The 11,467-nt window shown below is 36.8% G+C and overlaps 2 protein-coding genes across 2 annotated transcripts; both read right to left on the bottom strand.

The window, feature by feature from the left end:
* Positions 1-1,294: 1,294 nt before the first annotated feature.
* Positions 1,295-3,861, bottom strand: LOC311295627 (granzyme K-like; the record flags this gene model as incomplete). The annotated part of the gene is given in 7 exon segments (XM_084417095.1): positions 1,295-1,299; positions 1,384-1,461; positions 1,464-1,489; positions 1,491-1,574; positions 2,311-2,400; positions 2,777-2,939; positions 3,831-3,861. Coding segments are annotated over 7 exon segments (477 nt in total).
* A 5,972-nt stretch (positions 3,862-9,833) lies between these two features.
* On the bottom strand, positions 9,834-11,178 carry LOC311295814 (mast cell protease 1A-like). Its single transcript, XM_084417339.1, has 5 exons — positions 11,106-11,178; positions 10,860-11,010; positions 10,621-10,753; positions 10,164-10,415; positions 9,834-10,054 (listed from the first exon to the last, which is right to left on the bottom strand). Exons 1-5 carry the CDS (start codon positions 11,167-11,169, stop codon positions 9,896-9,898), a joined length of 759 nt encoding a protein of 252 aa, XP_084273465.1. The 5' UTR covers positions 11,170-11,178; the 3' UTR covers positions 9,834-9,895.
* Between the last annotated feature and the right edge of the window lie 289 nt (positions 11,179-11,467).

Genomic DNA, 11,467 nt, shown 5'->3' with positions numbered 1-11,467 from the left:
ACAAAGAAATCTTCAATCTAAGGGAACGATTACACGACAACGATATGCTTAAAACGGAGAAGTTTTTCCTTTCCATTGTCAAAATGATCCCCATTCACATGGATCTGCGAAAATGACTAAAAACCCTGTATACTGCTGCCAGGCCATTAGATGGCGATGAAACACTATAAACTGAACACGTAATACGCATGTGCATGATGTCATCGTCTTCAGAGATTCGCATTTTTGTTGTTTACATCGAGACCGTTTTAAAAAAACGTGCACTTTGAAACCCGTTTTCAAAAGTTTGTGTTTTCAGGCACCCAAAACACCATTGTCGTGTAAATGAACGGCCAAAAAGCATTAAAAGTTTTTAGTTGAAACAGTGTTGTGTAAAACAGCCCCAAAGTTGTAAATTACAGAAGACCTTTTGGTTGAACAGGATCCCATGACCCAAGGGTCACGCCTGGTCAGGGATAGGAAAGCATTCTCCACAGAGACCTTGTGAGAGCCACACACCTTTAACAGCAGAACATAATTAGTTTAATTATTTCAATCTTTCTCATAATATAAGTGACTGTTGTGAAATTGAGACCATTTTACCAATAACACTGAGACATTTAAAATGATACTAAACATGAAAGAATTAAAATCATGAAATCTCAAGACTCTGACATCCAGAGTCTTCTTTCAGTGACCTACTTTCATATGCCCCAGGATGGTAGAGGGGGCTTATGAATGAGGTGAGAGGTATTTGAGCATATGGTTTTCTTTGGGGTCTTTTCTTCAGATTAGCAGGTTTATTGTTTTGTTGCATGGCGTCTTCTTTGTAAGAGCTCTTGTGTTCAGTCTTATCAGAAAATGGCTTACAATACTACAAATAACACTTTTTTTTGCTGTAGAAGTGTCATGATAGGTGTGTGAGCTAAAATGTACATTTTCAGGTGCTTCCAGACCTAGACCTTTTGTAATCTATTGTGAGTCTCACGACTAATTCGATTTTCTATTTCTGATGTCTTTGCAAACTAGAGTGTTTCTCACAAGGTGTCTGACCACATGCGACACGATCAGCCCCCCACAGGAAACCTACTGAGAAAGGTTGAGCTAATCTTTCCACTGAAAAGTGTTTGGTGTTTGTCACATGATCTCCAAAAATCCACACATACAATCAACAGTGTGTTTTTAGGAAATAAAATGTTTGTCAATTAAGTTCTTGCTTCACACTTGCTTCACACATAAATTTGGAAATCGTGGTACAGACATTGGGTAATGTAGGTGAGTACATGAGATGTTGCACACCAAAGGTCCTCCAGAATCACCCTGAGAAGTGGAGAAAGTTACAGGCTGTGAATAAAATACTGAACTCATACACTATTTGTGATTTGTCCAGTATATACTTTGCACCTGAAAAAAATCCTCCACGACCCCCTGCGCACACCATCCTTGAGGGCAAGTACGTTTTCCCCCAGTACTTCTGACATGCTTTTTATCAAAGATTGTGACATCAGCACATAAGTTTATCACTCGCAACAAGTTTATCATTGGTGTTTTTTTCCCCATCCTGCAACACTGCATTGGGCCTTGGCCTTATCTTTCTTTGGTATGGAGATCCAGTTGACTTTGTTGATCTTTTTTACCTTTACATGTAGCTACAGCAAGTAATTAAACCCTTAAAGCTGAGAAATTTCATAATGAATATAAACTGGATGACAAACTTTATTGTATTGATAAATCATTTTACTTTTCAGAATAATCTGACTACTAGGTATGCTACTATGTTTGCAGCCTATATATTGTTTAAATGATTGCATGAGACTGCAGTTTTACTCCAGTTCTACGATCAGTTCTCTAAAGCTTTGTTCAGACAAAACTCTTATTTTTGGCATATTTGAATGCCACACACACACACACACACACACACACACACACACACACACACACACACACACACACACACACACACATACATATATATATATATATATATATATATATATATATATATATATATATATATATATATATATATAGTAACAAGGCAAAATTGTAGATACACCAGATATCAGACATCACTGTCTTAATGAAAGCATTTCATCACTTGCAAAATGAGCATTCAGTCCTATAAATCAGATTTGAAACCAAATTGGATTTGTGAACAAATAGGGGATTAGGACATTCAGGGTATTTTTTTCTTCCTCAAAAATGTGTTTTATTGCACAATTGTTATACACAATTATACACATTATACACAATTGTTTTATTGCATCTCATTTTATTTATCTCAGTCATTTACCTGAAGTAGCATGATGTAGCAGACTGTTAGACTCATACCCAGGGTGGATGTGGTAGAACTTGACGTCCATGCGGCTAATACCATGATTGTGATCATGAGCTCCAACCACAACTGTCAGCTTCTCTCCTCTGTTAAGACGAGGAAGAAAACATGCGTTTTAGTGGTAAATGAGGACTGCTCAAAACTGAGTTTTACATTTAGACTAGACCTATGACAATATGCATTTAGAACCATATTGTATTAACTTACTTGGTTATGATTCTTCCATTGCAAAGCCACAAATATTTAGCTCAACTTTACCTTGGTAACTTTGGTTTAGATTTAAGTAAAAAGACATTTTGGGATTTATAATGGGCGGACTCACTAGAAGTCATGTACATACTGGGTTGGGTACTATCATAGTATGTGTCATTTCAAAAGTAGTCACACTAAGTGAAGACCCTTTTGCAGCGGTCTGGGACTCTTTGACTCACAACGAACTTCTAACTGAACAAAAAAACTTACTGTGTAAAGCAGTGTGCAGCCGTCATGACAAACTGTTCAGACACAAGGAAGCCACCGCAAATGTGTTTGTTATTTCCTTGAATGGAGACCATGTAGGGTCTTGAATGAGGTCTGGCCTCTGTGCCGTTCACTATACCTACATCCACAGATGCTGAGAGAGAAACTAGTTCAGGTTGGTTAGATTAGAAATAGATTTGACTAAATGTTCCTTCAGATCAAGTTATTGAGTGTAGTAATAGCAATTCTAAAATTACATAAAATGCACATTAAAAGTGCACATTTATGGTAAATGTAGAAGACATGATGCAATAGAAATGTGTCATTTTCCATCAGACTTAACTGGAAGGCTCAGATATGGTAGCAGGGTGACTATCAAAAGCAAAGAGACGATCATGCTGAAGTTCTCTTCAGTGTTGATGATGGTATTTCAAGTAAAGTGGGCTTTAATAACATCCCATTTTTAGTCTGTAGGTTTAATATGGAGTTGGTCACACGAAGTTTGGAGGTCTGTTATTGACTCTGCAGAAAGCTGCCGACTCCTGCGCACTGTGCGCCTCAGCATGCGCTGACCCCGCTCTGTGGTTTTATGTGGCCTACTACTTCGTGGCTAAGTTGCTGTTGTTCCCAATTGCTTCCACTTTATTATAATACCACTAACAGTTGACCGTGGAATATATAGTAGTAAGGAAATTTCACGAATGGACTTATTGCACAGGTGGCAACCTATCACGTTGCCACGCTTGAATTCACTGAGCTCCTGAGAGCGACCCATACTTTCACAAATGTTTGTAGAAGCGTCTGCATGCCTAGGTGCTTGATTTTATACAACTGTGGCCATGGAAGTGATTGGAACACCTGAATTCAATGATTTGGAGGGGTGTCCCAAAACGTTTGGCAGTATAGTGTAGGGTGTTATGTTTGTGCTGTTAATGGGAGTAGACTAATCTGCCACATGTGTGATGTAATCCATGCCTAATATTTCTTGCAAATTCTGTTAGATGTGAGAAAACAGGCGTGAGTTTAGTAAAGCTGACTTGCCAAATGGTTTAATGACTGGTGTAGGAAGATTTCACAAAGCTCTTCATTTTACAACTCAAATCAACGTTTTTTTTTTTTTACATTTATCCTTTTTTTTTTTTTAAGTTAAAGCAGCACATTTTATGATATCAGTCCTGGTTTGAAAGATGTTTTTTTTTTTTTTTTTATTGTTTTTTTTTACTGTAATTTAGTAACAGTTTTGATTATTTCAGTTTTTCCCCATTCAATGAGATATGAGTCTGCAGTCATGACTGAAAAGTGAGTGTGTAACAACGAGAACACTGAGTATAATTGATGCTTGCCATGTGATATTTTTATTGAAAGGTTTATAGAAAAATTAAATACACACGCACATATATATATATATATATATATATATACTGTATATATATATATATATATATATATATATATACTGTATATTCTTCCTTTTTTATTTTCCATGTAGACACTTAACATTTCATTTGTTCACTGATCCATTGAAGATATGGTGAAATCTTAGTATACACATTAGGAAGTTCAGGTGAATTACAGTGTTTAGAGTCACCGAAAGATGTGACACCAACTGCAGTGTTTCCACAAACCAAAGGACCTCCTGAATCCCCCTGTTAAGAAACACAGATCAACACGTCACTAGTGAAACCAGTCTGTACATTACCATAAAATCTGTGATTCATCTTTTGTACATACCTTGCAGGATCCACCACTGCCATATGCACAGATCATCTGTGAGGAATCAAACTCAGATCGCCATCTGCGTTCACAGTCTGTCTGAGTTTTTGTAGTAGTGAATGCCTCCATTAGACAATAACTCTGTGGGCCAATAGTCACGCCTCCCCAACCGGCAACACTACAGAGAGTACCTGCTCCCACGTCTTCTCCTTTCTTTGGTAATAATATCAGTCTAACATTGTTGTTAAGTTCGACTTTTTTCTCTAGCTGTAATTAAAAAATAAAACCATTTTAATAAACAGTCTTTTATAAGACTTAAGTTCAGTGGATTATACTGTTGTGTTGAGGTTAGTACAAAAGCCGTTTTTCCAAAAGCCGTTTGCCTCTTTATTTTCTGCTGGGTGTAACCACAAAAATGCTTCAATGATTTTTCAGGGTTTCTGCCTTTTTTGCGCTATTATTTTTTCTATACAGAGCAATTCATTAATGATACAGGGAACAGAGTCAAAGAGACACCTGGTTATTTACATATAAATGATTTAAATCACTTCAGTAATTTTTTAGAGATTAAAACATAGTGTTTTGTGCTACTGTTTCCTGACCTGAGACATTATTTTGAACAAAAAAAAAAAAAGTATTACAGGTTGTTACCCTCAAAAGCATGATGTCGTTCTGAAAAGTACTGGGTATATAGTCTGGATGCGAGATGTAGGACTTCACTCTAATGACATCCGAACTCTGACTGTACCTTAAGTCATGAGCACCAACCACAACCAGAATCTCATATCTGTATAAAGAGCATATTGGAAATGTTAATTTATGTCACACGATACACTGTATGGTTGCATTGCAGTCATTAACATCGCAGTTCACACTAAACAAGCTCTTACCCGTTCCTGCAATGTGCAGCAGTCAAGACAAACTCATCAGAAATTAGGAATCCACCGCAGTTATGTTGCCTTTTCCCATACATCTGAAGAGAAACCATGTAAGGTCTGGAGTGGGGTTTGGCTTCCCTGCCGTTCACTATACCCACATTCACATGAGCTGAGAGAGAGAGAGTGCTGTCAGTCAACGTATTCAGCACATACAAATTAAACACTAATAAAAATCATCGTAATATGCTGTTATATAATCAATCTCACCAGTGAAGGTCAGGTGTGGCAGCAGAGAGGCCAGCAGGAGCAGAGAGATGATGATGATGGTCATGATGAAGAAGACGATCAGTGAGCTCTCATGATAAAACACTGTATAAATATAAGGGTGGGTGGAGGCATATAAGTCTTTTTTTTCTTCTTTTTTTTAAGTTTGAGGATGACTAAATATTGTTCTTGATAATCCTTGTGGTCTCATTTTCAGGCCACAGATGGTTTGGTCAAGATCTAGAAGATTAAAGCAGGTCAGCATACAGTACATTTTGAATATTTTATGCTATATTTTGGACACATTGTGCTAGTGATCAGCAGGTAAACATGAAGGCAGACTCCCCTCATCACAATAGAAGTTCCCTTTCATCTGCCATGATGAAAAGGACAGGACTCTAAAACTCACACCTCCAAAGGAAGTTCCACAAAAAATGAACTAGGTGGGCTAGGAGACAAGCCTGCAAAGACAATTACCAGGTACTATTTATGGAAGGGAAGAATGATGAAATTAGCATGTCAATGATCACAGACTGATCCAATCACCGTTTGCCCACTGTTCACCTCAGTCCTGAGACCAAGATGTGAATGACCAATGACTCTCAGGCCACATCCACACGAAGCCAGAGCTTTCCTTAACCTATCTATTTTTTTTCTCATTCTAAAAAAAATTCCGTAAAACACGGCATCTTCTCAAGAAATATCTGCATAAACTCGAAACCACTGAAACCGACTCAAAACGATGTAGTATACATGCCAGACCAGTATGTGGTGCTGTAATTCTGCCACAGAGATACACTAAAAACAGAGAAGAAGACTTGGAGCGTGCACTGTAAACAATAATAGGCTCAGTATCTTCTTCTTTTTTTTTTACCAAGAACTTTATTGAACAATAACAACCATAAATGGCCTGGTACAAAATATGAAATGTCTTAATCAGACATAGCATAAGAAAGAAAATATAAATAAATAAAGAAGTAAAATAAATAAATAAAATATGAATACATTCAAGTAAATAATAAAGAAAGAAATAAAAGAGGCTCAGTAGCTTCTGCAGCACGAACACAAGCATGTCGTCCGCAGTTGTTGTTGCTGTTACATGACGCAGTGTGTCCGACTAGGGTCGACACACGTGGGGTGATGACATCATCGTTTCACAAGGGTGTCTTTTTCAGATTTATCCACTCTGGGACCGGGTCCATCTGAACGAAACGCCGATACGATACAAAATTTGTACGTATAAACGCGTCTCTGTGTGGACAAGGCCTCAGACTAACCAAACTGGTTTTGCCATGTAGCTTGAAGCCACAAAGGATGGATTTTCTATACAAAATGGACAAAATGGAGCAAATCTTCTCCATATCTTTTTAAAGAACTGTACTTAATTAGTGTTGTAACGAGTTAGCTTAAAGGGGAAATATTAATAATAACTCATAACTTTTTATGATTAATTAGTAATATTTGAGTCAGTTAATTGGATTAACTTAATGTAGCTAAATTAATATTACAATCAATTAATCAGTTCATCCAACGAACTCTTTTGATTATTCATTTATTCTAAGAAAAGCGTATCTTTCATGGCCACCGAAAAATAATTATTTCTTAGCATGTACGGCGCTTAGAGCATGTAACAAGATTGACCAATGAGAAGGGTGGAATTTCCAAGCAGGAAAATTCCTCTGTGGTTGATTTATGAATCTTTGTTCTAAGCGTGCTCATTTGCATGTGCAGCTGGATTGGTTTCTAATGAAGAAACTAAGAAAGATTCTTGTAATACTAATATGTTGCGCAACTATCGGCATATCACGTACACAATCATTTTGATCTTAAAAGTACCAATTTATTGAGACCAAACATGGGATAGGTGAGGTTACATTGACCGTTGGTTCTATCATAAAATACACAGTATCAAGAAAATAATAGAATTAAAAACACTACACAAGACAGTAAACCATTCACACAATTTTCTGGGATGCATGTTCATTTATAGATCAGATTAATGCAGCAAAGTCTGTTTTAAAGTCTGTTTCTGTCTTCCCCATTGTCTCTGTCTCGACCATGTGACCAAATTTTTTTAACAGCCATAAAACCAATTTATCTGATGATCGTGGTCATGGTAACTAAGACCTTCTTGCCCTTGTTCGGGGCATGGGACCACAGATCTTAAACCCAGTTTAAAATATTATTTGTTAAACTGTATGTCGTTACAGTGTTGTTTGTGTACATGCAAAATATACAAACTTACCTATTAAGGTACACATGAATGCATGGGTAAAAGTTCAATATTACCCAATGATATTTGGTCTTTATGTTTTCAGCACAATGTCTAATCTGGAATTGGTTTGGAAAGTGAATTATGCATAGGAAAAACCTTAAAGACATTGTTCTAAACATGAACTTTAAGCAATGCAAATGAACCTCATGCCAGAGAGGGGCCATACGGTGGCCACCCCAGACAGCATCAGCCAATCAAACGTTGAATCTTAAAGCTGCCAATTTGCAAATCATTCCTTCTCAGGGGAGTTTAAACAGGTTCTCTCTGAGACAAAAACACGTAAGCCGCGCTTGTTGTTGTGACTTTTATTTTAACGGCACGGCTGACCTTTATTTTGACGGCGCTGAGAACTCCAGAGCCTGAGGACAGGCATTAGCATATGTCATGTGGTTGATGTCCGGTGTTGCTAGTTTCGCATGGTCCCCTCAAAGTTGCGTTGGATTTTCTCCTTAGCATAAAGGTTAAGAGGTCCATCTATCACTGTTTTCCATGTTCGTAGAGTTAGTTTCTGGAGTAAATATATAGGCTATAATCTGTGTGTTTACACAGCTTTTTAAAAAACGGCGGATGCTGATGTTTCACGTGCGTTCGGCCAGTCAGCGTACACTAACGTCACTGGTAGTTCCTATAGTGCTGGTTTAGACCCTACTCTGAAGTAGGGGCTAAATTAGTTCCTCCAAAAGGAACTAATTTCTAGTTCCTGTGGTGCAAACACGCCAAAATCTGTGTACCTTTGCCAATAGTTCTAGAACTATGAAAAGGTTCCTCCTGTGCGAAAGCCTTTAAAGAGTTGTTGGTTCAATGTTTCATTTCATAAGCCCTATAAGTGCAACTCTATGGAGCTCTAGAGAGAAACAAAGAAGTTCTGCAAAAAGTGAATTTGGGGAGTCTGAAAACAGCAACAGAGACGACAACCACAAGCATAGCAGCTCTAAATATTAAACTAATATTAATATTAATATTAATATTTAAGACCATAAATCACTACATTGTGCTCATATTTCCTCTTTCACAGCTTCATGTGGGTCTCACTTTGCAATGAAGTGTTAAGAGTATGAGAGCTTAGTAAAACCGACTCACACTATATGTTTACAAAAACCTTGTATCTCCAAATTTCGTCATTTTTATTAGTGTTTTTTTCCCCATAAAACGTTAATATTGGTCACCCTTTATGCCTCTCTGTGATTTTTTTTAATTTTTATATATATATATTTAACTAATGAAAAGTATTAAAAAGAGCTTGTGACTTTTTTATGTGTCTGAGGAGTCATCGAGTCATAGCCAATATTCTTTTAACTAGCCAAGTTTGGAGTTTGAGTCATTTATAAAATGTGCATTTGAAAAGCAACACGTACAAAAACATCTTAGCACTTTCAGAGATGGAGCAGCATTTACTGCAAACCGATTTCTGATCTTAGTGCTGTGCATATAGGCTACTTATTTAATAAAAATTTTGCCATTTTGTAAATAGCGATTTCGGTTTCATTTCGGTTAATCGTGCAGCCCTAGATTAACCTCACATACAAACAAATAAATAAATAAATAAATAAATAAATAAATAAATAAATAAATAAATAAATAAATGCTTACTGACTGTTCAGTTTCTGTCTAATATATCCCACCCCTTGACCGGTGATGTTGTAATTATATAATCAATGTTATTCACTCCACCTCTCAGTTGTTTTAATGTTGTGGCTGATCAGTGTAACCCTGTTTCATACTTTTAGTGGAAAGATCAGGTACAAATGCTGATTGAGATATGCTACAATTGTTCCTCTTCACAATCTCAGAAGAGTTTGACCTTTTTTTTTTATTATTTATATATATATATATATACTTAGCCACCAAGTGAACTAATGTAAAAGGTCTTTTGTGCCCCCCATGTAATAATATAACTTTATATGGTTGTGACAATGAAGACACTTGGAATGATTGATACTTGTCATGTGATACTTTATTGAAAGAAGTTACGGAAGCATTCAGTAACTTAACTCACTTCACATTTCTAATTATGTCGCCGATCCATTTGAGATATGGTGAAATCTTAGTATACACATTAGGATATTTAGGTGAATTGCACTGCTCTTTATATCCAAACGATGTGACACCAACTGCAGTGTTTCCATAAACCAAAGGACCTCCTGAATCAAACTGTGAAGAAACAGATCAACACGTCACTAAAAATCAGTTTAAACTCATTAATTGACATAACATAATTAAAGTATGTGAATCTTTTTTTTTTTTTTTTTTTTTTACGTACATTGCAGGATCCACCACGGCCATGTGTGCACATCATTTTTGAGAGTGAGTAGTACTCTCCCCATTTATTGCTACATTCTGTGTTATTCATTAAATACACGTTTGCTTCCATTAGACGATCACTCTTTGGGCCATCAGTCTTCGTTCTTCCCCAACCGGCAACACTACAGAGAGAATTTGTTCCCACGTCTTCTTCATTCATTGGTAATGAAATCCATTTAACACCATTGTTTGCTTCAACTTTTTCCTTTAGCTGTAATTCAAAAACACAACCATTATTAATAAAAGATTTAGTCATCTTTATTAAGACTGGACTGCAGTTAAATATAATGCTATTTGTGTGGTTAGTACAAAAGCCCTGATTGCAAAAGAAATTCAAACACAGTGTGTGTCAGTTTTGTGCCACTGTTTCCTGATCAGATTCAATTTGAACAACTAAAAGGATTACAGTTTGTTACCCTCAAAAGCATGATGTCATTACGATTGCTTCTAAAGCTTGGATGCGGGATGTAAGACTTCACGTCGAAGCGATCTGAACTCTTGATGTTCCTTAAGTCATGAGCACCAACAACAACCGTCAGAATCTCAAATCTGTTGAAAGAGAAAGTCATGATATTAATTTATGTCATTCAGCACACTGTATGGTTGCACTGCAGTTGTTGTGTCATTCAAAAGTGATTTCTAAACAAGCTTTTACCCATCCCAGCAATGTGCAGCAGTCAAGACAAACTCATCAGAAATGAGGAATCCACCGCAGATATGTTCCTCATTTGTCTGAATAGAAACCATGTAAGGTCTGGAGTGGGGTTTGGCTTCGTTGCCGTTCACTATACCCACATTCACATGAGCTGAGAGAGAGAGTGCTGTCAGTCAACTTATTCAGCACATATACGAATCAAACATTCTTAAAAATCATAATTTACTGTAATATAATCAATCTCACCAGTGAAGGTCAGGTGTGGCAGCAGAGAGGCCAGCAGGAGCAGAGAGATGTTGATGATAGTCATGATGAAGATGACATTGAGTTCTCATGGCAAAACACTGTATAAATATACTGTAAAAGTGGGTGGAGTCACTGAGTTGCCCCTAAGTCATTTTTCTTTTCTTCTTGCAGTATGAGCAACACAGTGATGAAAAGATACTGTTTTTCCGGTATTGCAGAAGATCTATAAGAAGATTCAACTTGGTTTAGATGATAAGATTTGAGCACGTATGCATGCATTTTAGTACTTGAATATTTTACAGCTCATAATACAGCTGATGTGCAGTTTGTTACCCTTAAAAGCACAATATCATTCCAAAAAG

This window comes from Rutilus rutilus (genome assembly GCF_951802725.1).
Source record: "Rutilus rutilus genome assembly, chromosome: 8".
Taxonomy (NCBI): domain Eukaryota; kingdom Metazoa; phylum Chordata; class Actinopteri; order Cypriniformes; family Leuciscidae; genus Rutilus; species Rutilus rutilus.
Note: the sequence above shows the minus strand (reverse complement) of the source record. Positions and strands in the feature narration are given on the sequence as shown.